General features: G+C 43.2%; 1 protein-coding gene and 1 pseudogene across 2 annotated transcripts in view; both read right to left on the bottom strand.

The window, feature by feature from the left end:
- Positions 1 to 9,675, bottom strand: part of gtf3c1 (general transcription factor IIIC subunit 1) — a 28,290-nt gene extending 18,615 nt beyond the window's left edge. The window contains exons 1-11 of the mRNA XM_079498550.1: positions 9,214 to 9,675; positions 5,702 to 5,911; positions 5,304 to 5,480; positions 4,268 to 4,411; positions 4,053 to 4,149; positions 3,750 to 3,873; positions 2,843 to 3,019; positions 1,992 to 2,107; positions 1,183 to 1,235; positions 701 to 1,056; positions 323 to 391 (exon numbers count right to left, since the gene is read on the bottom strand). Coding sequence (XP_079354676.1) covers positions 323 to 391; positions 701 to 1,056; positions 1,183 to 1,235; positions 1,992 to 2,107; positions 2,843 to 3,019; positions 3,750 to 3,873; positions 4,053 to 4,149; positions 4,268 to 4,411; positions 5,304 to 5,480; positions 5,702 to 5,911; positions 9,214 to 9,449 — 1,759 coding nt within the window. The 5' untranslated portion in view covers positions 9,450 to 9,675. The remainder of the gene's footprint in view (positions 1 to 322; positions 392 to 700; positions 1,057 to 1,182; positions 1,236 to 1,991; positions 2,108 to 2,842; positions 3,020 to 3,749; positions 3,874 to 4,052; positions 4,150 to 4,267; positions 4,412 to 5,303; positions 5,481 to 5,701; positions 5,912 to 9,213) is intronic.
- Positions 9,676 to 11,233: 1,558 nt separating this feature from the next.
- LOC306922452 (axin-1-like) lies at positions 11,234 to 25,077 on the bottom strand (annotated as a pseudogene). Its single transcript, XR_013792509.1, has 13 exons — positions 24,800 to 25,077; positions 22,609 to 23,293; positions 21,739 to 21,932; positions 20,636 to 20,785; positions 20,347 to 20,481; positions 20,101 to 20,197; positions 18,782 to 18,919; positions 17,878 to 18,283; positions 16,170 to 16,347; positions 15,870 to 16,049; positions 14,539 to 14,841; positions 14,194 to 14,343; positions 11,234 to 14,016 (listed from the first exon to the last, which is right to left on the bottom strand). The product of XR_013792509.1 is annotated as an axin-1-like (transcript).
- Between the last annotated feature and the right edge of the window lie 1,599 nt (positions 25,078 to 26,676).

Here is a 26,676-nt window from a genome sequence, read left to right as displayed (position 1 = left end):
GGCGAGTTTAATGTTGTTTAATACAATCAGATAGGACTTTTCTGTTTGGATGTATGGGCTGTCAAGGCCAGAAAGTTTTTTTTTGCCAATCAGTACTAGGCGTTCCCACATAACCTCTGGGTACGGTGATGTCACGTACATAGCCTCTATATAGAGAAGTGATCTCATAACAAGAAGCATACTAATCCAAATCCTAAGATCCTCTGGGAGAATTGGAGCAATTTATAAACCACTGCTGACCATTTCCATGATGCCCGATGTATGCCCACTTTGCCCAGGTGTATAAGACGACCCAGAGTGAGACATGGCTCCCATTTCTCACCTGGACTGAGCACGGTCTCTGGTACCGCCTCCTCACTCTTCATGCCTTCATCGTGGGGTGTGGTTTCACCTGAAAGAGCAGAGAAACACAATACTAAACTAGTGGGAATGTGTGCAGAATTTCATGGAAATCACACGCTGTGTTCAAGATTTGAGGCATTTGGTTTGAAATGGACCAATTCTGCAAACTTTGGAAGGCATTCTTGGCTAAATTATGGTATTTCTTAGATTTTTCTTTCATTTCTTCATGAAATTACTGAGAAACAAAATGTTTCACAATCACATTTGGAATGTTTTTGTGAAACAATAATAATTAAGAACAAATAGGTCCCGACCCAGTGTTTTGGAACCACTAGTGTAAAAGGTTATGGTCACTCACATTCAACAGGTATAGATTCTGTGACAGAGTCAATTGTGCTCTTTTCCAGGAGGACTTTCGCAGTGCATTTCTTCTTTTCTTTCTTGGTCTTTTTTCCTGGTCGCCTTCCTCGCTTCGGTCTTGTGGGCGCCGCTGGCCCCATCTTATTGTCCTGCCCTTCTCTGTCCGTTTGCTGATCCTTCTGGGCTGATGGGGTTTTGGAGGTTTCTTTGGATTTGGACCTGGATGTTGAAGATGGCGTCTTGGGGATTTGAAGCTTGAGTTTAGGGACTTTCGGGGTTGCAGATGAACAGAGCAACTTGTTACGTTCCTGCTCCTTCGCAAACTGCTGCAAGTGGCCGCTCACATTCACGCACCTGTCAGAGATCGTCATCAGAGCAATGTGACAATATGACATTGGTATTTTTATATGATGTGGAAAGTAATGGCAAAAAGGATAAAGCAATAGACGGAATAAAATAAATAATAACAGTATAACTCACTTGTGACCGATGAATTTGGTGACCCTCTGTCTACCCACATCTGTCATGAAGCCCTGTTAAGAGGAACACACAGTGTTAAGCTTACTGAATGAAGCCTTTTGAGGAACACAGTGTTAAGTTTACTTAATGCGTCGTGTTCCATTGCAAAGCATACTGTATGAGCGGCAGGAGCGGAGAGAGGAGTGACAGGATTCTGAATTGAGCGTGGAGCAGGTTTTAAAATGGGTCAGAGCGGCTTCGTTGAAAAATCACATTTGTGTGGCAAAATGTAAATTAGCCATCACATAAAGCCACATGGGCATTATCTGAGAATTGCAAGCATTTTCTCGCCCACCCCCAATAGTATGGTGAATTCACGTACAATTATAATTTATCAATTTGTGCAACAAGCTGGGATTGAACTCTGCTCTCCCGCTCCTCAACCCGAGCTCGCATCTAGCTGCGGCAACGGCTCTTGTATTCTCTATGAAGGTTTACTCTTGGCAATATCGGTAGAGGGCGCAGTGGAGTAACAAAGTATTTTTTTCCCGGTGGAAAACAAATCCCTTTCTGGCCAAAAAAAATATTTTATACGTGTGGTGGGGGGCTCAGAGTGCTTCCACTAAGGAAAGCTTTCTAACGACACAACCCGCCTTTGCATTGGTGAGTAGCAAAAACGTTATTTTTATTTACGCTAAAGACGAGAGGCTGATCTGCATTTATGCGAGCCCCGGAAGCCATCGGTAACATAGCTCTAAATGCAACGGCATTAGAGCTATGGACCAAAGTCATCCTTCCATCAACTTTGGCACAAAAATAGCTGTTCTTACCTTAATCATGCCAGATCTCTCCAGTGTTCGGCATATCATACGAGCCTCCAGTTTGCCGATGTGCATCCTTGATGCCATGGTAGTCATCGTGATACCTCTTGTACCAGTAGACAACACTGTACCAAGCAAAGTGGGAATGTTTATTTGTAAGGGATCTCCATTAGCTGACGTGGCGCCATGGCAATCAGCTAGCCTTACTGCGGTCCACACAGAATTGATAAGTGGTATATAAATATATGAGTATATATAAATGCATTTTCACAACATCTAGTGGTGTTAGGGCCCTGAACTGAACTGACGCAACATAGGCCTATCTAGACTAAAACGGAATTCTGTCATAACCTTTCCTCCCGTGTCAACTTTCCAATTCTCCTTTAAATATAAAAACGACATAATCAGAAAAATGTGATCCACTTCAAAATGAACATAGCTAAAACATTGCATGTCTACATTATTGTCCTTCACGTGTAGGCCTGTCACAATTATTACATAATCTTCTAATTGCAATTATTTGAGATAATCGCAATTATTTTTTCATAATCATCATAATCGTTTCCATGTTGAAAACTTCATGCATTAAAAAAGCTGAAATAAGCTTGTAGATCAGCTATTTCCGCTAAAGACCTTTTTAAGTATAATAATGAATGTCAGTAATTTTATTGTATAAGTTTATTTGTCATCTGCCCTGTCCATTATATGATTACCAAGCAATCAGAAATGTAATTTCCAATGTTCAATGCCACAAACACATTAATCGCAATTATTTGTGTGACAATTAATCGTCAACTTAAATTTGTAATATAATAGTGAGACAGCCCTAGTCACATGCCAGATGGATGGACCAAACTCACCATGGTGATAACCCTGTAGTAAGAAATCCCGCTCCATGATTCGCCCTTTGGAAAGAGCCGCTGCACCATCTTCATCGCCATCGTCATCGTCAACATCATCATCATCATCATCCACAAGCAGATCCTTCTTAACGAATGGCTTTATTAGTTGCAGACACTTTGTTGTTACTTTAGTACCTGAAACATGAACAGGAATCACAGAGGGAGAATTGTTTTCTTTCTTTTTTTCTTTGTATTATACACTGCATGTTTAGTCAGTCACACACGATATAATGGTGCATTTAGGAATGCTGGAGAATGAGATAAGTAAAAAGATGACAATTGCAAAGATTAAAATAAAGATGGAGAGGATTCACATTTCGGACACTATATTATCTATCACACATGACATAAGTTCGTCTGACCTATTTGAAAGATTACAAAGATGAATAAAATGTATTATATTTAAGATGAAGAGGATGATGACATTGAAGATAACTGAAAAGATGAAAATAAAGACAATTATGACGGTGCCTTTGAGAACATCAGTGGTGTCATGCTCATAGAACGCAGTACCACGCTGTGGTACCAGTACATTTTTGACGTGCACGCGCAGGGACGGAACGGAACGGTGCACGCGCGTACACGCTAGAACGCGTCCCCCTAGATTCAAGAGAAGACGCACCTATGTCCTAACCTCGGGTCACAAGACTTTCCAAGACGCACCAAGTACCCAGTGCTGAGTTGTCTAGGTTTACTGGCGGTGGGAAAATAAATTAAGAAGATGAATGATGGTGAATAACTATTTCTGAATATGTCACAATATTGCATTCCAACCGCAGCAGTATATAAAATTGGATTTGTGCATCTTTAGGTAGTTATGCATTTATATTCATGCACATATACAGAATGTTTTAATGGCGCATACCTCTTTTGGTGTTGCAAGGGCCTTCGCTAGGATCCAATTCCTCCACGGGAACAGTGATTATCTTGACCATCCTGGATGCTTGCATATACTGATACACCCGCTTGAATGTCTTGTCGGTCACTTTCTACATAAAAAGAAAACATAACCTAACCTCATAGTAATTGCTTTAAGGGTGGGAATTGGAAACCCCACCCCTGAGTTTGTTCACCCAGAGTGTGTTCAATGGCTGCCGTGTGAATATGCCCGATAAATTAACACACAGAGACAAAATGATAAAACAGATAAACAGACAGGCTGACTCACAAGTTGTTCTCTTGAAGCGGTCATGGCCATCAGCTGACGAGGCGACGCCTCTAGAAGGTTAGACAGGTTCTCCATCAAAATGTCATATTTAGTCCTCCTGGAGAAAGATGAAGAGTTCAGAGAAACATTTGGGTGCTAAAGGTCACTTGATATCACATCGTCAAATTGGTGTGTGTGTGTGTGTGTGTGTGTGTGTGTGTGTGTGTCTTACAGACCTGTTTACATGGAAGCGCTTGAGCAGCAGCAGTATGGAGTGTTGCTGCTGGCAGTTGGGCATACGACTCACGTAAGATTGCATGGTGATGAGACCATTCTGGACAAGAGACTTTCTCAAGTAATGCAACTTTCCAGGATCCATCCTATCCAATCACAGTACAACTCATTGGCCACTTTCAACCAAGTATGCAAGTCTTTAAAAAAGATCACTTATTTCACACACAACACCTTCCTTCATACAATGAATTATACAATAGGGCTTACTTTGGTTAACAGCTTGTGTGTGTGTGTGTGTGTGTGTGTGTGTGTGTGTGTGTGTGTGTGTTTCACAAACACATACAGGTCAAGAAGAGTCAAGAAATCCTTCTTCGTGTTCAGTTTATTGTCATGCTGAACTAACATCTGTATAGGGGTTTATACTGTATACTAACATCTGTATAAGGATAGGGATTTATATAAATTACTAACATCTGTAGAGGTTTATATTACTAAAATCTGTATAGGGGTTTATATATGTTTCACTTGTGCAAACCTAGTTAACTTTACATTCTATTGTAAGTTGTACAATAAGCTTTGTATTCATTGTGGGTCCTCAATGTCATTTATTTAATAAAAGGTACACAGCATCCTATGTGTGGAAGGGACAGTCATCTATTCTATATCACATGAACATACTAAACATGTTTTTCTCTAATAAGAACACAGAGAGAACACAGAGGGAAAGCATCTGTGTCATTTTAGATTTTACCATTGGCCATTCAAAGATAGCAGATATACAAGCTCACAGTGTCACCTTGTGGCGCTGTGAGCTTGTACATCTGCTATTTCTTTTTACATTTTTGAAAGATCTTGAAAGTGTTTGAAAAATGTTGAATAATTTTGAATTACGAAAAGGTTTGAGAACTACTGATTTAGATGGCATTTGTAGAATCGTCCTCAAGTTTTAATGGGTCAAACTAAACATGGAGTGCAATAAAACATGCTACTGTACAGTGTGTGTGTGTGTGTGTGTGTGTGTGTGTGTGTGCCACATACTTGAATGAGATGTTGTGCAGTTCCCTTTGTACCTCTCCTTGCCAGCGTGCTCGGCCCAATCGTTCCAGTATACAGTATGTGTGGTCACCGAGTGTCAGATCAGGGTCCCCCTCGGGACTGATCAGTGCACGGAATCTCACTTCCTGCGACGCCACGACAACAAGCTTCCGGCCAAATCTGTATCGAGGTGAGGAGTGGAAAGTGAGCACACCACCAGTGGCATATGAGCTAGCTCCGGAAAAGCGTGTAACAACCACTGATCCAAATGGGTCAATTTTTATTTATACTTTCATATTAAAATGAAGACCGACAATTTTACTGTTGCAATGACATACTCATACTATGTATTTACATACCACTCTTTCAGTCCCTCTCGCCCTTTCAGCCATCCGACCCACCTTTTGAAAGCCTCTTCTAAGCTGAGTAATGGAGCGTTGGCATTGGAGCGGACAATGTTAGAGACATCTGTCCGCTCTTTATAGAAAGCACAGGAGCCTTGCACACCATTCTTGTCTTCCACTATGACGTGGACTGGGTAGATATCCGTCTTTATGTGAGTAAATGTCTCTGTTGACTCAATCCCTGTTTCTGGGTCAATGTCTGCAAACCTGGTGGAAACGGGCATAATGCACACAAGAACTGACATGAGATGTAGATGACCTGTGGTTCTCAAAGTAGGATCCGGGGATCCCAAACAAATTGGAAAGAGTTCATTTATTTTTGTTGCCATTTCCCCCCAATTTAGTCATTATGCCAATTGATTCCTCCCCTCACATATTTACAGTATGCGTGTTGTCACGGCTGTTGTATCCTACAGTCTCACCCTCCAGTGAGGAGCCCCCACCAGGAGGACATAGGTCCTTTGTCCTACTCCTCCCGCCCAACACTACCTGCTGACAGGTGCCACCCCAGCCCGTAGGAGTATGACTACTTGCAGTGACATTTATCCCCCTCCCCAGTCCCCACCCGGTTTGCCTCACAGAACACGGACAAATTGTGTTTGTATAGACGCTCAACAAAGCCGGATGCACGACCAGTGGATTGGAACCCCCATACTCCATGGTGGTGGGCAGCTGCTTTACCACTGCGCCACCAACCTGATTGCTGTAAACCAGGGGTGCCCAAAAGGTAGATCGCGATCTACCAGTAGATCACAAAGGCTGTGCAGGTAGATCACATGACATGCCCCTAAAGAGTATTTCATTTAAATATATTGAAGAAAAAAAACGATTAAAAAAAAGAAAAAAAACATTTCTCCCCCTCTATTTCCCATTCCAAGTGCATTTGTCTTATACTGTACAGAATGTAACACGAACTCTACTATTCCGAAGCCCTCTCAGGTACATATTTAAACTATTTTCAGCAATGGTATAATAATTGATTTGGTGGGTAGATCTTGCCGAGCTGGTCATTTTGAAAGTAGCTCTCAAGTCAAAAAGTGTGGGCACCCCTGCTGTAAACAGTTTAAAAACACAATCTACAAGCTCACATCATGTAGCAATAATGTGAGTTTGTAGAAAAACATTGACAATTCTCCTCATATGGGGGTCTCTGGACCAAATTCTTTTTAATTGGCTGTCCATGGCCAAGTTAGCCGTTGGCCGATGGCGACGGGCAAGTACAGGTCTACTACTTATCAATTTAGGGGTCCATGACCTTGACATGAAAATGCTTAAGAATCACTGACATAGACACAGTCAGACACACAGTCAAACACAGCCACCCCCCACCCCCCCAAAACACAAACACTAAAGCTAAGTTAGCAATAGCGAGTTTGGAGTTCCCCAGTTGTTGTCAAATCTCTGTGCAATCTGTATGCAAGAGTGAGCCATGTTAAGTAATTTGACTCAGTTACTACAGCTCACCCAAAAACACGCTTGCCCTCATTTTTTTTCTCACTGACCTCGGTGTATCAGTTCTTGTATTCTTTATTTTGTTTTACTGAGAATAAGGTTAGAAATAAGTTCAGGGTTAGGCATAGTTCTACTGGGGTTAAGTTTAGGAATAGGGTTAGGTTTTGGCATAGTTTTACTGAGGTTAAGGTTAGGAATAAGGTTAGGTTTAACCATTTAAGCATAATTTACATAGGTCAGTTTAGGAATACCGAGGCGGAGCAGTTCCACGCCTGGAGCGAGTTGTTGAAAGGACGACTTTGTTGGTATTCACTACAGCACATTACTACTACTGTAGCAAATGCCAAAGAAAAAAGAATAAAAGAAAAGAAAACAGCAACAGCTCAGTGGCCTTGTGGTTAGAGTGTTGGCCCCGAGACCGGGAGGTCAGGAGTTCAATCCCCGGCCGGGTTATACCAAAGACCCAGTGCCTCCCTGCTTGGCACTGATTCACAAGGTTTGGATTGGGGTAAGTCCCTGTGACATACTAGCGTCATGTCCAGAAGGTGGACTTGTACCCTTGTGGGCCTCATGGTTTGGCAAGGTTGATAGATTGAAAAAAATATTTCACAGTATGCAAACGAAAGCACAAGTCAATACAAAAACTGTTACTGTGTATGACACGATGATAAAGCATTACATTTGTTTACAACAGGGTCCACCATTTTCAATTCATCAGAACATGGAGAGACATACTACAAATATACACTTCTATATATAAAAAACCCCGAAATAATCATATTAAGGAAGTAAAAAGGGAATAAAACATACAATAAGAGGAGAAGGGGGTGGGCGGGACTCTGACTTTATTTACAAGGTCCAGTTTCGAATTGCAGCCGTCCATAGGTGCCCTTTGAGAGCGGTTTTGAAGAAGTCAAGGGATTCACATTGTTGTTGGTAGGGCGTTCCACATTTTGGTGGCATAGGAGCGAAATTAATTTAGTCCCTTGTTTGAGCCGAATCTGGGTTGCACATGGTTTGTTGAACTCCCTCTGGTGTTGTGGGTGTGGACTTCGTTGACATTAAGGAAGTATTTAGACAGGTATATGGGTATCTTGGTGGAGTAGGAAATCTTGCCGGCAGCGGTGGCCGAACGGTTTGCAGAGCGGTCTTGATACCTGAAGGTCGCCAGTTCGTATCCCCGGACCGGCACGTTAAAATTACCACCGCTGAAGTGCCCTTGAGCAAGGCATTGAACCACTACCATGAAATGTTCTATGAGCAGGGCCTGGCTGTAAACAAGTATCTGATGCTTAGTCCAGTTACCCTGGGTAAATATAGTAACTTTGCTTTGCTTTGACCAGACCCATTGCAAGATGCTGTACTTTGTCATCAAAGTCAACCCTAAGCCATTCCAGCCTGTCAAAATGGGCAGGGGTGAGGTGGGTTCGAGCGGAGGAGTGAGGCCAAGTAGTAGCTTGACCAGTTTGTTTAGGAAGTCTGAAAAATGCCCTGCTCTGCTAACAGTCAAAAAGTGTGAATCCAAAACCACTCTAAAAGAGCATTTACAGGTGGCTGCAATTCGGAAATAGAAAAAATCCAAGCATATCACAAATGCCACTCCCCCCAAACTGTTTCCTTCCCTTTTTGTTCTCCCCCTTTTTGATTAGTGCTCGTTTATATTATGTTTTTTTGCATTGTATTGAATAAATTGTCTGTCTGTCATTAATGTTTATATGAATTGAATACCAAGCCATAGTGATTCTTTCTTGCGTTCAATCACTTTACCTTTGTATTTGCTTTAACTGTATGTACTGTACTCAGTACTCGTGCTTTTTCTGCTAAATGTTGTTAGTACTCAAAAAGAGGTAGTAGCTCGTCCAAGCCAGAACCCTCGCTTAGCGTAGCTTGTTACCTGCAGGTCTGCAGAACTGGAGGCCGGGGTTCGATTCCAGCTCGATGCAAGGCTGGGACCGAGGCTAAGCTCGATGTAACATTGTATTTAACAGCAGCAATACTAAAATACCACTTGTCAATAGTGATTGATTCCAATAAGAATCCGAAGTGTCACCGCTCACCTGTCAAAAACTACAACATCACCCCTCTCTTCTGGAAGTTCATAGAAGCTCAAGTCACAGTTGTGGATCAACGACTTCCAGATGAACTCCTTGGTGAGTGGGTCTAGTTTGAGAGGGAACGAGGGAGTCCTAGTCTGCAGGCGTATCCACAGAGAGGGGACGGTCACCCCGTCCAGACCCTCCAGTGTGACCTCATTCTCCACTATGCTCAGCGCATCCATGGCATACCATGGCATGGCTTTGGCTAGGCTAGCGGCGTTAGCTAGTCGGAAAGATTAGCATGTAAACAATCCGCCAAAACCTCAAATTGTCCAAACAATGGTTTTGCGGTTTTGCATGGTTTTGCATAAATTCACGCGCCGACCTTTTTCCTCAAACAGTTACCTGAATCAAAACAAAAACAAAATAAACATGTTCACAATTTTACTGCAAGCAAAAGTTCCTGTGTTGTTCACGTCATAATTCAACTTTGACCTTACGTCTTACGTCGTCATTGGAGATAAAAAGGCAGATCCCATTGGCGAAAATAAACTATCCCATTGCCCGGGGATGTAACAGTACTTAAAGGATCAATCAAACTCGAACTCACCCATTTTCAAGATGATACATACATATATCTATTATTACTTACAATTAACAATATTACTTTTAGACAATTTATCACAAACTTGAACACACAGCAAAAACAGTCACACATTGACATGACACATACATAACATAACAGGTCATGTGTGACAAAATAATACTCTAAGGTGTGACGTATGCTCATGCTGAGTCAGACTAGTGGTCTATGATGACTGATATCAATTACCAGTTCCAGGATTTATTACGTGGAGCACAGCAGTGTGATCAAACATCACTGTTGTGGAAAACGAATAATTAAATTAAATATAGGCCGGCTATGGTACTCTTAAAAAATAGCTGCAGATAGCTGTCGGCAATTTTGAAGCCAAATGGAAAGAAAATAAAAGCCTGGGTACCGAGGCTAACAAATAACAATTACATTTACATGCCATTTACATGCCTGACCAGACCAGAGCTAATCTGTCACTCTGGGACTATCTTTGGTAGCCAGTCGCCAGTATTTTATTAGTCAGACTGAACTGAAGTCATATCTATGCGAGACTTACGTCTGACATAAACAGAAACCATAGAACCTCGCCTAAGGTAATATATGCAACAGCGACATCTCGTGGCCATAAAACACTGACCCAGGATTTGGATTCGATGCAACCAAATTCTGCAAAGATCCTCATATTGAACCTAATGCAGTGCTGTACTGTAAATTAGCATGTGGAATAGATAGAATTTAAAATGTGTTCAAAGCTATGGAATACATTTATTAAATGTGTCCGTGGTCTGGTATTCAAGTAGGGAAGAAACACATTTCAATGAAGTAGACGTCAGCAATTTTCAAACAGAGTTGAAGCGGTAACCCTACTCATTTTGGAGGGGGCTCCCTGGAACCCCACTTTGAGAACTGCTTTACACAACTCTGGTATTCAGGGCCTGTGAGGCCCTGTGATGTGATTACCGACAATCTTGTCTGGCAATGCGACATCATCTCCCTTGCCTTGCATGGCCTGATTGGTATCCTTCCAATTAAGATTGTATAAAGCCAGTTCTTCTGTTCTTCCTTCATGTGATGTTTTATGTGCAAACAGTGGGGACGTAGAATACGCACATCGACAGGCTGGGTGCGGGGCTAAATACACTAGTAGATAGTGGATGGAGCCCGCACACCACAGGTACAAGCAAGACGTTCTTTCAATAAAGAACGTCTTTCTTGTACCTGTGGTGTGCGGGCTCCATCCACTATCTACGCATGTGCAAACTGCAACATTGACAACATTCTGGTCAATGTGAAATTATTGAACACATTTACCTAGGAATTAATTGTACTTTAAACTAAAGATAAAGTCCTTCCTCTGACTACTCTAGAAAATAGACAAAGGAATACATTTGTCATGGAGGGTTAAATAAATATACACATATTTGACCAAAATAAACAGGAGAAAGGTTAGATTTAGTCATTGTCTTTATTACGAAGTACCTTTTTTAAAAGAAATGTACAAGTGGAACCAGCACATTGACATGGTTGGTGTTTATCTTTCAAAAACAGAAACACCATGGACATGAGGTGCAGGTTTGAAGACATGTATGAAATGATAATGTACATATTTACAGCATAGCTATCCATAACAGAACTGATCGCACATGAAATTGTAAAAAAAAAAAAAACGCATTAAAAGCATGAACTGGTTCAATAACAAATTTAGACTTACGTATATGATTTAAAAGGCACTGTGTTTCACACAATTTGATGACACAACAGACGTTAATTATTGGTTTTGTCCATCTGAAAAAATATCTGTGCTAATCACAAGAAACAACTCTTACAGTGTTGTTATTCATTCATTTCAGGGCATTCTTTCTACCAAGTCAGAAAAAACATACCAACAAAGGGCCATAGCTGTTCACAACTAAAACATTTAACAAAATAGACAATAATTCAACTTATCAGGAAAACATTTCATATAAAGAACATGCTTGGTGATTATTAAACTTTTTTTTTTATAAACAAATACATATCTAAAAATTTCCATTTCATATTGAAGGCATAATGGGTTGAATTAAGGACAAATACATTTTCCCCATTGTATCTTTTCCCTTACCAGGCCACACCCATGACAAATTCTATTTGACATTACAGGAAGACCTCTTTGCCCTCTTAAGAGCACATTCATTAGTATCAGTACAGAAATTGTACAGACTTATTCTGGCCATCGACTACGGGTTAACTTATACTTTGTCGAACGGCCGCTTCACTGGACTTTTTTCTTTTTCTCATCAAGCGATGCGGCCATTCAATAAAGTATAAATTTGCCTTAAAAGTAACACTGAAGATTTCTCATAGTGACAATGTATGAAGTGAATCATTTAAAGACATGGAGAATGCAAGCAAGAAAACACCCCACATTAATAACAACGTACATTCAGCTGTTAATTTGCTGGCATGACGTGAATGTATGTCGTTTTGTCGGGTCTGGTGTTCTGGCCTCAAGGTCATTCTCTATTATATTGAATTAGGTTGGGTGTACATTTGCTGTAGTGTTTAAAATCTACATTTACAATTTGGACATTTGGGATGGGAGCAGCAGAAGATTCCTGTAATGTTCCAGTTGAAACATTACATTGGACACTGAGGGAATTCATAGTGACACAAAAAGGTAGGCATTCCTAATATTCTCTTTGGCAGGGTTCAGGAATACACACACACACACACACACTCACACAGGCGCACGCACACAGGCACACACACAGCCACGCACACATTCACACGCACGCCTTGTAGATAGTAATGGCACTGGCCGGAAAGACAGGCAGGCACCTACATTGAGTTTGGAGTTAAGTCGACAGGGTATTATAGTTGAGGTGCAAAATAACATAATGTGATCCTCTGGAGTGAATAAGACACTATGTTCCAGGTCCAGGGTGGCATGTCTATAGTGAGCACCACCCGTTCCATAATTATCAAAGAATGGAATTGAAAACTATGGCTACAGCTACTCTTGTTTTTAAAATTCATTGTCAGGTAGAATGCTAGGGCACATCCCAATGTAAACAGTATAGAATTGGGGTACAGGATACGGGTATAAGGGGGAGCCCTAAAAGGACTAACAACTACATTCCAAATTTTAACATACACAAATATACAACAGCAAATTGAGATCTGACACGAGTGTAGGGTGTTAACAACACCTAATAGTACCTGCCCTGTACACAATGCTAATAAAATGAGAACACATAGTAAGGATACTTGCTCTGTATGCGCAGCATCATATAAAAAATATGTAGCTTTGGTAAACAAGTTATGTACGGTAGAGAACTGCTGTCATTGAACACAATGGTGTGATACAATCACTAGATGACATCTATGAATCAGGGGTGAGTGTTCCCGTTATGAGGCAATGACGTAAACAAGAGGAGAGGCAGGCAATGTTCTGTTAGAAAAAGGAAAAACAAGGGTGGGGGGGGGATTATCCCTCTCCTCTTGCACACTAGCTGATCAGGAACAGTGTGTTAGGCAGCAAGACTCCAGAATGGAACATAGCTGCATTATTTACTGTCCCAAGCACCGTTTAGTCACCATGGTAATGTAGCAGCATCAGTAATGGTCTGCGGAGGAGGGATTCCTCCCGAGCACTGGAAGTGGAAGACTAGTTTAACCTCTCTCCATCCAGCCATCCCTCACACCGTCCACCCAACGTCGTGAACGTGGAAGACTGGTTAGATTCTAGCTTTTTCAACAGTCCTCCTGAAATATACCAACTAGAGACAAAAGACGGATGAAATACACTTGTGTTCCATTCCTCCCCTCCTCTTCCATCCAACAGGCGTTTGCTCTTTATGTAGGTTTGAGTGAATGCCAACAACGCCTCAATCACTCAAGACCAAACAACCCTGCCCTCAATTCTCCATGCTTTGCCATGTCTATATTATGCCTCCTAGTATCGCTTCTTCTGTTGCACGTTCCAGTTTCCATCTGTCCACTTTCTGTCGCTCAATTCCTCGTTGTGCTCAGTCTTTATTCCCAAGTCTTCAGGTTTATCCTCTTCTAAGATCCTCCTTGTGCCGGTGTATCTCCTTTTCCAATTTCCATTTCCGCTTCCTGTTCAGTCAACCTTCTCTACCTTCCCAATGATCTTCTCCTCGAAGATGGGCAAGATGGCATCATCCTCACGAACCTCCTCAAACACCACCCCGCAGTCGAACTCATCGCTCACCTTTTTGAAGTAGAACCTGCACATACACAGACAAACACAAAATTAACACAATTCATACCTTCTTCAAAGACGTCAGTAAGACATTTAAGAGTACACATTATATTCTGAAGAGAGCACGTCATATCTTTCAAAAGGCACAAAATGAAATCAATGTTTAAGTTTATTTGGATTTATTTTTGTTTTAAATTCTCACCTGTAGAGGCCCTTTTTGGTAAGCAGCTCTTTGAACTGGCCTAATGTTACCACGCGCCCTTTGACTGATGTCCGGTATGGGATTGGCTCTCCACAAAAATAGTACGCTACCGTCACATTCTCACACACCTGTCGTTTGCCAGACTTATGCCTAAGAGAAAGAAGGAAAGTAACATACATGTCAGTAGAAGAAGGAAGGCACTGGCGCAAACTTGGACAATTAAAGCCTTTTTAATTTACAGGGTGCAGACATTGACAAATAACATTTCAATGTCAAAACATATTAATCAGGTCAACAAAAGTATTGTACATGTCTACATGCACACACACATGCACAGAATCCTACCTCTGTTTGGCCTGCAATATTGCGTTCCTCCTCCTTTCCTCCTCCAGTCTCCGCCTAGCCTCTTCCAGCTGGGTGAGGGGGTTGGGAGCTGGATTAGGGGGCATGGCTGGGTCCTGGATGAAAGGATGTGAGGGCTGGACCTGGGCGGACGAAGAGCAGGGGATGGAGGGCGAGACCAATGACGAGGGGTTGTTCCGCAACTGGGCAGAAACCCAGGGGTGGACGGCCCCTGGACGCTCCACTGAGGTCGGCCTTGGAGACTCTGAACTGCCAGTTGTCCTCCTGGAGCCACTTGTGCTACCACTGGGGGGGAGAGAGAGAGAAAGAATGAGGATGTGCTGAAATTGAACAAGAAACCGGTTACAAAAAAGATAAAGCATTTTTTAGTGGTGCAGCCACTCCATTGTCCAGCAATGTGTGTCCCTGGGTCTGTCCGAGCACGGAAATAGCGTCACGGTAACTCTGTCATTTCTCAACCGATTTGGACGCGGGGCGGCTCGCCGGAACCGGCCCGGCCCCTGGCCGCATTTCTGTAGGTCTGGAAGTCCCACACAGTAACTGTCATTTCTCAACAGTTTCAGACATGGGGCAGCTTGCCGGAACCGGGCCAGCACCCTGGGTGCGTTCCTGTGGGTCTGGAGGTTCTGGGGACCTCCCGGGGACCCCCACCCAGAGTTGCACCACTCAGTTCACATGGGTGTGATTTTTTCTTTTTTGCAAATACCCTCATAAAATATGAAGCACTTTTTTAAACAAATAAGTCAAAGGCTCTAATTTGGGCTCATATTCAACCAGAAGGTCAACTACTGTAGAACGCTCATATTCAGGGGTGCACATAACTGGTGCGCATGCGTGGTCAAAATAAATGTTGCACGTCTGATCAACCGAAAAAGCACTCTTACGTACCGCCGCCAGGACCAACAACGTATTTATAGCGTTACTAGTTAAATATTCATATGGCTGTGTTGCCATATGAACTGAAACGCTTGCATTGTAGCCTCCTATGGTCATGAAGATCTGTGTTTGTATATAAAACAATATTTGAGTGTGCGTACAGCATACCAAGCAACATCTCCAGGTGCTCCCCTGAGAACTAGCCCAAAACGTTATGTGCACCCCTCCTCATAGTTTATCGGTTATAAAGGTCTACATGTGGACTACATTTATATAGAATCTTTCTAGTGTTCGGATGCAAAGCACTTCTATCCACACAAACACAGTCAATGGGAGCAAGGAACCTTCCGAATCCCAGGCGACCACCATCTCCTGAGCCACTGCTGCGATGCGAGTGGAAATGACCATGATAGAGATGTTATGTACGTGGAACTGACCTATGTGTGCTCTTCTTGTGTCTGAGTGCCTCTCCCTCCATCATCCACTGCAGAATCTTCTGGTTCCTCTCCATGTCCTCCAGAGGTACCTGGGCTTCCACACCACGTCCGCCCTCGTCAACTTTACCAGACAACTCGCTTTTCTTACAGCCCCGCCTTGATAGTGTGCTACCTTTACTACTGCGATACAGACAAAAGACACAGAGACACAAGTTTAGGTAATCCAAATAGAGGAGAGAGAGCACACTTACTGACCTGATAAATGTACACATGAGATGTACACATGGGATTACAACCAACCTGTTGCCCATTCCCTCAAGCGTGCTGGCTCCAGCGCCATCTGCATAGTTGCGACCCCTCCCTGCATACTGGTTGGCTGGGTCTCCGTTCCAGAGAAAGTTAGCCTGGGGCCGTGACCCTGCCTCTTCCTGCCCCTCTCTTCCTTTGTGGTGGTAGAGCTGCTTGTGGTGATGTGCCCCTGTGACAGACAACAATGACAGGTTCACGAGGGCATGCTGGATCCACGTCCTCTATACCAACTTATCCTTATCAAATAGGGCTGAAGTATTGCAACACAAAAGTTGTGAACACTTTGAGAAAAGAAAAACAGTAAACACTCCTGAAATGGTCAAATCATAAATTGGTACAGCATTTCATTCTCGCTTTCACATCATCTCTACAGCAGTGAATATTGAGAAGAATACTTTAATTAATAACATGGCGCACGCAGCTCACACATTTTGGGGGTGGTAAAAATGGTGTTTTCCCCAAGTTGCCTTTACTGAATGTGTGTGCCAAATGCCAATCCATGCTTCATTTTATAGGAGCACGCAGAGACATACAGCTGTGTTTTCATGCAGATCGGCTACTTTCGCCGTTTGATAACTTTGATTTGTCCTAATGTTGGTCGTTGGTCCTAATAACACATTTCACTGCTAGACTAGGGCAGGCTGAGGCGGGGAAGAGGGTCTGCTTGAGCCCTGAGAAGCACTTGAGGACTGGACGTGCACACACAGGCGCTCTGTCATTATTAAGTGGCAGAGCCGCAGAGAAATGTATTATTATGAGGATCGGTTTGGCACATTTTGTTGCACCTCAGATCACTTGACTAGCATAGCAAGCCTGCTGCGTTGTGACTTCTATATTGTAGCTTCACATTTTGAGCGTGCCTAACCGCTCCATTATGCAGCAATGTGTGTTTTATGTATGCACGGACAGCTGCAACACCTAACGTGGCCAGTAGAGTACAGCACAGAGTAAAGTAGCACCACAGAGTATAGACCAATTATTTGTTTACAAACATTGGGACTGGGTGACTGTTTCATGTAATCAATTCCCAACAGATCTCCAAACCTGTTGTTTTGGGGAGCGCTGGTTTCAGTCCATTCAACCTCCTCTTGTGAGTTGGCTAGTGAGGTGCACCCTAGGAGACATTTATACTTCAAAGCCCAACAGTATTGCGCACAGAGAACAGCTGATATACAAGCTCACATCGCATCGCAGATGCAACTGTTGTGAGCGTAGAGGTCTGCGTGCACGACACCATCGCGGGACGAAGCATAAATGATACTTGATGGACTGCAGGTGCGCGTGCAGCCGTGCACAAATAGGCTCTGCTGCCGTGATCATGAGCGCACCTCCCGTTCTTATGACAGCGACTGGAGGTGTGGTTTTGAGGACAACTGTTTTGAATTGCTATTATTGTTCAAACACAACACAACACAACATATATTTCAAGGGCGAGAGATGACAATGAAAATCCTAATCATTCTTCCTCCACACTGGGAGAAAAACAGCATCTGAAAGTTTGATGGGGCATTTTTTACATGCGAGTGCAGTGCACTTCTCCAGAACTGGCCCAGCCCGAGCCAGCCCATGTCCTGAACTACAGCCATGCTGAGAACAGGCTTTGCAGTGGTGCCATGTTCAAAATATAATATTCCGATTAGGGGGAAAAAAATAGCCAAAACAAAAACAGTGCATCTACCTTTGAGCCCAGTGTTCCTACCTTTGACGCCTGCAGCAGGCAGGCCGTGCACCCCCCCTCGGTGGGGAGGGTAGTGAGAGGGTGCATAGTGATGCGGGGCGCTCCCTCCGTCAGGAGAACGCGATGCCTTCGGGGGAGAGTGCCGCCCACCTCCCAAACTGGTGTTGGTCGCCCCAGGCGACTGGCAGCCCGGCGTTTTCATCACACGCTGCACATGCTCATCCAAGATGGACTCGGGGTCATCGTCGTGGGAATCCTCCATAGCAACCAGACCCCCGTAGGTGGCCGCTGTTGCCGTGTTGGCGGTGGTCTCCGAATAACGGGCACCGTAGAGCGGCGGAAAGGAAGATGGGGGGATGGAGAGTGGTATGCTGTGGGAGGACATCGAGGTTGCAACAGAGATGTCGGCGTCATCGCCCTCTTCCTCCTGTTTGGAAGTGAAAATAAACATTCATCAGTACCCGAGAGTAAACCTTTGTGCTGGAAATTAACAGAATATATCAAAACAAATATTCAAATGTATGCATATATGAAGAAAAACCTTGCTTTTCGGTTATAACGAATCGACGTGAAACATTTTGAATAGATTCGACTAAATTAATTTGAAAATAGCTATTTTCACTCTTTAAAAACATGTTTTTGAGGGGCGCTAGCTTTGAGGGTTTGTTGTGCACACACAAACATTGTGTTAACACAAACATTGAATACCATTGACAATGAATGGCCAGCTTTGAGTGTTTGTATAAACACAAACATTGAAGACGAAGGTTGAGGATGCAAATTGTGATTGGCCGGAATGATGTATGAAAAGAGCGCTCCTCACTTCACACGGGTGTGATTTTTTATATTCTAATAGTAACCAAGGCAAAGGTTTGAAATAATAATCCACACCCACACACACACACACACTCTTAATTCTGCTCACCAGACGGACTCTCTTCAGCCTCTCCTCTAGTCTCTCCTGGGCATCTCGATCTCGTAGAACTGTCTCCAACCTGCTGATGAGATCAGCTGCAAACCTCTCTGGCTCCACGTGGATGTCCTTTGGCATGCGGTACGTGCGCTGCACACACACACACACACACACACACACACACACACGTCATGAAACCCTCAAAGTTGCTCGCCGTAAATTAGATTCTAAATAAAAGAGATGTTGACGCCATTTTTTACAGCTTACAGCAACGTTCTCACTGCCTATTATTGAATCATCATCATCATTAACATCAACACATAATGATTTCCCCAACAAGTCTGAGCTGAAGGAGCAAGGCCACTGTGGCCAGAAAGTAATGTTAGGCATTTGGATGAACAGTGTAAGTAGAATGGGCAGATTTGACTAATTAATTCTGTAAGACTGAAAAGAAGAGTGAAGGGGTGGGGTTGAAAATAAATGGGGTGGAAAGAATCTGCAGCTCACCACATTTTCCTTACAAATAATATCAAGATACTTCAATATTATTTGTAAGGAAAACACAGTCAAAGTTCTGATTGATAAAACAACAGACGATCCGGGCACTCAAAAGGTTAAAAAAGGAATGGCCTTTATTTAGGCAACCAGATGTTTCGACCATGCATCTCTTCATCGGGGCAAAACATTTGTCCTGATTTAATCTGTCGTTTTGTAGTAATAATAAGCATGTACAACATTTTCCAGCAAAATGCACGCAGAGAGGTAAAGAGAAAGAATCAGCGACAGAGACAGACAGATAGACGAGAGAGAGACAGAAATATACAAGATGGCGAAAGACGCAGTTTGGCGTTATGTTGTCATTCAGTATTATTAGGACATGCAAAGATCTGTGCTCTGTGCACATACTTGAGCAGTGCGCCAAACTCACAAGGACATCGCCGGCATTTTTGCGTGTGCAAAATGCACGCAGGTTGGCAGGCAGGTCTGTTGTGTACAAGCTTAGTAACTCGCCACAATGCTTGCAGATCAGCTTTTTTTGGCGAGCAACAACGTTGCACTGACTTGCGGCAAGGAGTTTCCAGTGACATATGCAAATTTGGCAGTAAGAAGTACAGTTGTAACGCAAAATCTAATTGTAAAACTTAAAATGCTGAACTGGGAATGGCAAACTATAATGTTCAAATATGAATGAGAACCACTGCATCCCCAGGAACTACACAAATCAACCCTCTAGCAAAGGGTAATTTTGCTTTAATATTTTAAAGCAAAGTAGTAGTAGTAGTTTGGTGTTTTGCTTGTACACATGGGGTTAAATCAATAGTATTACTTACAGGTATATGAGGTAGGGGCACACGTCCATTGGCTTTGGCACTTTCATGCATCTCTCTACGATGCTGCTTACGATATCTATATGGAGGAATACCATCTCTGCAAAGACACAAACAGAGGGAAAAGATACACAGAAGTGTTAATATCAAGTCTGTCTATATCCACAAACAGACAAATGTAGATCAGGATCAGATCAGGACCCATTACCTTGTATAAATGTGTCGGTTTAAATGTGTGCGTTTACTTACACACTGCTGTCGGTCAGTGAAAGCGTGTCTGCATCGCTGGACATACTCTGTTGCTCGCTGTCGTTAGCACTGGTTGCAGGAGCGCGAGCGTAGCCCATGTTCACATAGTATGGGTTTACCGGCTCTTTCCATGGCCTGACGGTGAACAAACAGGATATTGTGTGAACATAGAGATTTGTGCTAAATAAATTACATTCGCCAGTGTCCACTTTAGTATCTTTCAGCATCTGTTAAAAGTATATGGTGGTTAAATTCCACAAACATTCCAGATTTTTCATGATGAGCACACCTGAACTCCCTGGTATCCGACCGCCTCCGGTTGGATGAGTTTCTCTGCGGTGCAGTCTCCATCAACAGTCTGTGAGTAAGTCTACTGGCTGGTGTGTCTCCTTCGTCCTCCTCTTCGTCCTCCATTTCCCTCAATCCCCCTCCCCCGCATCTAAGATAAAAATGACATTCTAATTAGCATATCTCGGCACATTTAACTCTGGATTAATGCTTATTTATCAAATCTCGTTATAACGTCTGTGGCAACCTGTGCATTATTAAAGTAATATTTTTTGGTTAAAACAAAAAGTTTTTTGTTAAAGGTTAAATCTGATAGTAATCATTGCTATAGTGTTTGTTCAGTAACAGGGGTTTCCCTGCCTCTCCAGTTCAGGTTTTTTAAACAGAAAATACATTTTCAGGTAGGTGACAACATTTCAGCCAATCAGGAGAGAGCTATTTATAGGGATCCACACGTAATTAGCCCTTCACTAAATCCCACCCCAAAAAGCGATTGTCCAATGCCAATCCAAATAGTTTAGCAACGGTTGATATGCAGGTCAAGCTTTCTTAGCAGCTAACATGCCTATTGGACAAGGATGGGTTGGGGAGGGACTTAGCGAAGGGCTAATTCTGACGGAGCATTAGTCCGACATGCGGGAACCGCTCGAACATGCGCTGATCCCGTGCTTGCGGTTATGGTTTGAGGTAGGTTGTCGTTTGACGGTCTGAACTAAGTACTGCACCCCTATTTATGAGCTTAATTTTTAGTGTTCCAGTTCTAATTTTGTCTGCTCATTTATTTGCGTCATCACTTACAATTCCACTTGTTTAATCTGTATCCTGACTGGATAAAATTGATATCCCAGTTTCAGTTTCTGAAAATGCATTTTCTGTTTAATAAAAAGCTGGAGAGACATGGAGACTCCTGTTACTGCAACAAACACTATATAGCAATGAGTACTATCACAATGTGGAGCTTTTACATTTTTTAACTAAAGAAAATCACTTACACTACCTTTAAGAAATGATTCACAGCATTTGATGCTTAGTCAAAAGCGTTCCCACCGGCGAGAAACAGTCACACTAATGTTACAGCAACACCAAGTCCCTAATTCAACTCACCTCCACTCTTCATCCTCAGCAAGCGTAGGTAAGTACCCCGGAACAGGCTTGGGTGTCCCTGAAGAAGGGCTCTGATCACTAGGGTTAGGCTTGGGGCTCTCCCCTCCCGTCCGAGTGTACTCCAGATATAGATCCGACTTGAGGAACAAAGGGTAGGTGTTCTCTTCCATGGTGGTCTGGATCTCTGTCTGGGCCTGGGATGGACACGCACATTTCACTTAACTGTACTTGGATGTAGGGCATTTCAAATTGCCCTACCATTTTATGAGAGGGTCAAATTACAGTCCTAGCTGTCATTTTCTTTGTCACAACATGATTTGTTGCTAAATTCTTTAACTTTTACCAATAATAAAAATAAGTAAAAAACGTAATGTTAAGATTCAGACCGTACGACGTGTGGAACCGTCATAACTAATCCAACCGATTTTTTTCATTTTTGGGGGGGTTGGCCTCTCCTTCTGCACCATACTCCTTGCTGTTCGCACATGCACGCTGCCGTTCACTTCCTTGTTTAGCGCTCATAAAGAAAGGCTCGTCTCTCCTAATCTAGCTCTCCGTGAGCTCTCCGTGGTTTTGACCAGATGGCTATACTTCGGTCTTCATTTCTGACTTCAACATGCCTTGTTTAAAATATTAACGCTTCTAGAGAGACTCGATCGTAATCATAGCGAGGTAAGCAAGCAACATTATGCCTCCCGGTTTTTGTATGGAACGGAAGCCCCCGGCTTTCAGAGTAAACGCTGCAATATCTGCCCGGCACCCCGAGCTCCTATTTTGAAAGAAATCCCGGCGCTGATGTATGGTGGCCTTTTCTGAACGACATGCATCACTACCAAATTCTCTTATTCATTCATAACCATCATATCTCACCTGTTCAAACATTGCAGGGTCTGGATGTGGCCTCACCACACAATCTCTGATGAAGCTCTTGGTGGCTGGCTTGATCTGTCTGGATACAATCCCACTACCATCTACAATGTACTTCCTGTAAATGGCCTTGGCCAGCTTAGCCCTCTTCTCCTGACCGGTCTTTCGGAACCCCGAGCAGGCAAACCAGAAGTCAAGAAGGTCTGCACACCCTTCCTGGCACAGGAAGTTACGGAACAGCTGTATTCCTTCCTGGTCATCCAGTAGAGAATGAAGGGACTCTGCCCACTTCAGGTAAGGTGGTGTTGGCGAGGCCGAGCCTTCAGGTTCATAGCCCAAGTCCAGGTCAGGGCGCCGGGGAGTTGCAGATGATGAAGATGGTGTGTAGCTAGGCAGATCAGCCATTTTAGATGAGGAGGAAGGTGGGGGGTGGTAGAGGGTCTGGGAGAGAATGTTTGGACGGGTACAAGCTGACTGGACTGGGGGGTCCAAATCAGATCCCTCCTCACCGGGGACAGGGGGCCGTGGAGCATCCTCTGTAAAGTGGGTGGGGCCACCCAGAGAGGCCACAACCCCACCCCGGTACCCAATCCCATGTAATTCTCTGACAACACTCATGTCTCTGATTCCAAGATGCAGAGGTCAGATCTTCCCCTCTAGCAAAAATTCTGCTGACAAACAATTCTCCCTAAAAAAAAAGGAAAGGAGAAATGATAGTTGATACACAAATAGGGGAGATATCAGTGACAACAGCTAGGGAAAGATCAGTGACATGATGCTAAATAAATACAGTTGTGTCCATCATTATCTCCTCTAAAGACTATTATATGATCCATCATCAAACCAAACCCACTGGAGAATGCGACAATAACAATATGGTGAATAATGATTCATGTTTGGCCTTGACCAACACAAACGCAGAATAAGTTTAGAACTGCAGTCATGTGTTAGCTACATAAACATACTGGTAACTACACGTCTGTTAACATAACGATCCGGTTATGTTTATACTCCAAGTTACTTGCTGGTAGCTAGCAGTGCACGCCACAAAGACATAAAAAATGATAGATCTCAGTGGGGCTGTGTGAGCAGTACATTGGCAAGTGATGGCTAGCAAGAGAATTTGTTTATCTTTCCAGACAGCTAGCGAAGTGGCTAATGTTAGCAGGTGGCCAAAACAAAACTGAAATTCCACGTGAGACGAGATCACTTGGCTAGCCAGGGGTAGAGCAGCAAACGTTAACTATATAGCTAACCTTGCATAAGACCAATGCCACCAGCAGTGCCACGGTGCTTTGAAGTGAGAATCTCATTCATCTTGGCCTGCAAAGACGGTGGGGGATGGGTATAGAAACAAACTCTACAACCACACAAGACGGGCCTGTGTGTGAAGCATTAGTTCAAAACCACTACACTTCAGCACCAACGACTTTTCACGTTTTATCCACACTAAGCCCAAAGTAGTCTCTGGTAATGGCTGCACTATAACCTTAACACAACACTGGGAACAGAGATCAAACAACAGAAGAAAGCGAGGGCACGTTTTTTTCCCTTCTTCACCCTGTTGGATGCGGTTGGCCGCAGCGCCAGCTAGCCTAGAATAAAGATAACAAGGGCCGGTCCGTGACGTCGCCAACTAACGTGCGTGTGTTCAGTCCAGAGCCATGGTTCAGTCTAGTGGGGCCCTAGCCGGTTACAACGAAACGTCGTTAGCCCATTTATCATTCCATTTTCTTTAAATATATAATTTATATACATATATTCTACAGAACCGTAAATGCCATCGTCAGCGGACAACGTATGAAGTTTATTATGTAGTACTAGCAGTACTCCACCAGTTTAAGCACTTAAGACCTGCTTCACTTTACGGCAAATAGCGAAAACACTCAAAAGCCGATCTTCAAACTCACAACGCGTCGCATCGCGAAGCGGTTGTCATCTTGTGCATCGGCTAATGTGTCAATTTTTGAAAGTTATAAACAAAATCCCGGCGTCAACGTGTGTTGGTTAAATAAATCACTATCGCGCTTTCGCGGTGTTGGTCCAAACGCACTTCCGCTAGATGGCGCTTAGTTGTGAGCTCACCGACGTATCCATGGCATCTTTATGACTCGCAGCCAGCTAGCCTTGTTAGCTAGTTTAGTTAGCAAGCTACGTGAACGTCTCATGTTTTTCACCAAAGTGCGCGTCCTACCGTCTCTGAAAGCCCGCTCCCCGTAATCCGCTGCATTGGGGATACTGGCGCGAGCTGTGGAGTCCAAAACGCGGCATAAGGACAGCTTTCAGGTAGGAACCATACGAAGGAAAACAGCCCCGTCGTCTTGCCCTTAACTCCCCATGGTGGATGGTGCGAGAGCAGCAATAATACACACGGACCGAGCTGAGCTGGGGGAGAAGACGTGCGTGCACGTAGTGCCGTGCGTGGAAGTGAGCGTGTGTGTGTGGTGGGTACGCGACGGCCGTAGAACTAGCATGGTTAGAAGGGCTCTCAAACTTTCTCATGACGTCAAGGAGACAAGGACCCCCGATTTCCAACTTCATTTGGGCCGCGGACCTCCGAACGAAACTACAACTGATAGTATATTAACTAATTTAGCTGGGGGGGGGGCCCCATCAGGGACCCTGGGGACCCCCACTGCACCATTACCTGCCCCTAGCCCCTTTCGGAACCCTCGGTTAAGCCCCATGTGCAAATCCAGATCTGCTGAACACAACTGCTAGTTTTGATCGTTCTATCGAATATAAAATCATAGCCACTTCAAGTGGCTTGTGCATTACTTGTGCATTATTTTTTAAAGCAAATCTAAATTGAAAATGCTTCCTGAAACCGTTATTCTACGACTGTAGATGGCGAGTGAAATTGAGTTACAAGTTACAACTACAAGCCAGATATCATATTCATATCTGAGACCCATGTTCATTATTAAATCATATGACGAACATGACAGACGAGACGACAACAGTGAGTTTGTTCAACATGAATCACCTTTCTACACTAAACTGTTCTGTGAATAAGAGGTGTTCGGACAGCGCCCCCTGCGATACAAACATGTCATTACACAATTCCATAGAAGAATTAGAAGAATGCATTGATGGGAACCAACTGTCTAGGCTATTATTGATTCGTTTTACGTACTTACCATGCACCTGAGATCATATTTGCAAAATAATAAATCAATAAATGTGGGAAAAACACTTTTGCCTTGAGGATGGATGGAAATCAGGAGTCATGAAAAAAATGCTAAAACGCAAAACATCAAATCAATGAAATATAATGGGGTCTCAGCTCTTCAATAAACTGAAAATTCATTTTCAGGTGGGTTGCCAATTTCATCCGATCCAATCAGGAGAAAGTACCCAATATCAGTTTGTCTGCACAATTCTTTCTGTCATCACTTCCAATTTAACGTGTTTATCCAGCTGTATATCCTAATCCTGTAATGATCTCTCTTTCCTGATTGAATAAAATTGCTATGTCGACGTGAAAATGCAGTTTGTTTGTGTAAAGAGCAGGAGAGACTCCTACTGAACAGGCACTTTATAGGCTTAACAATCATTACTATCAGAATAGCCATGGTTCACATGATTATGACAGTCATGTTTCTGTTTCAGGGCTACTATCAGAATAGAGGTAGTGAACACTTTATTTTAACATAATACAAAAAATCTATAAATAAATGCTAATAGTCTATTATTATTATTATTATTATTATTAATAATAATAATAAATCACGTAGCGACGCGTACTGCACATTTAGCTATTTCAAATACATCTTTCGGGGTTTCTTACCTTTGAACAGGTGTTGGGATTTGGGATTGAGATCACCCATCCATCTCTCATCTCCGATGGCGGAGTGACTGACAGGGCAGAGCGAGCGCATACCGCTGCCAGCTGACTATTCTGCTTGTCACGCGCCAACTGCAGGCTGTCAATCAGTGGCATCGAGCTTGAAGCTGTACCTGCGTGCGTGCGTGAGAGAGAGAGAGAGAGAGAGAGAGATTACATAATAGGCTCCCAAAGTGAGTTTGAAAACATGACCATTGACCAATGACAAAAAAACTGTAACAAAA

This window comes from Electrona antarctica (genome assembly GCF_951216825.1).
Source record: "Electrona antarctica genome assembly, chromosome: 4".
NCBI lineage: Eukaryota > Metazoa > Chordata > Actinopteri > Myctophiformes > Myctophidae > Electrona > Electrona antarctica.
Note: the sequence above shows the minus strand (reverse complement) of the source record. Positions and strands in the feature narration are given on the sequence as shown.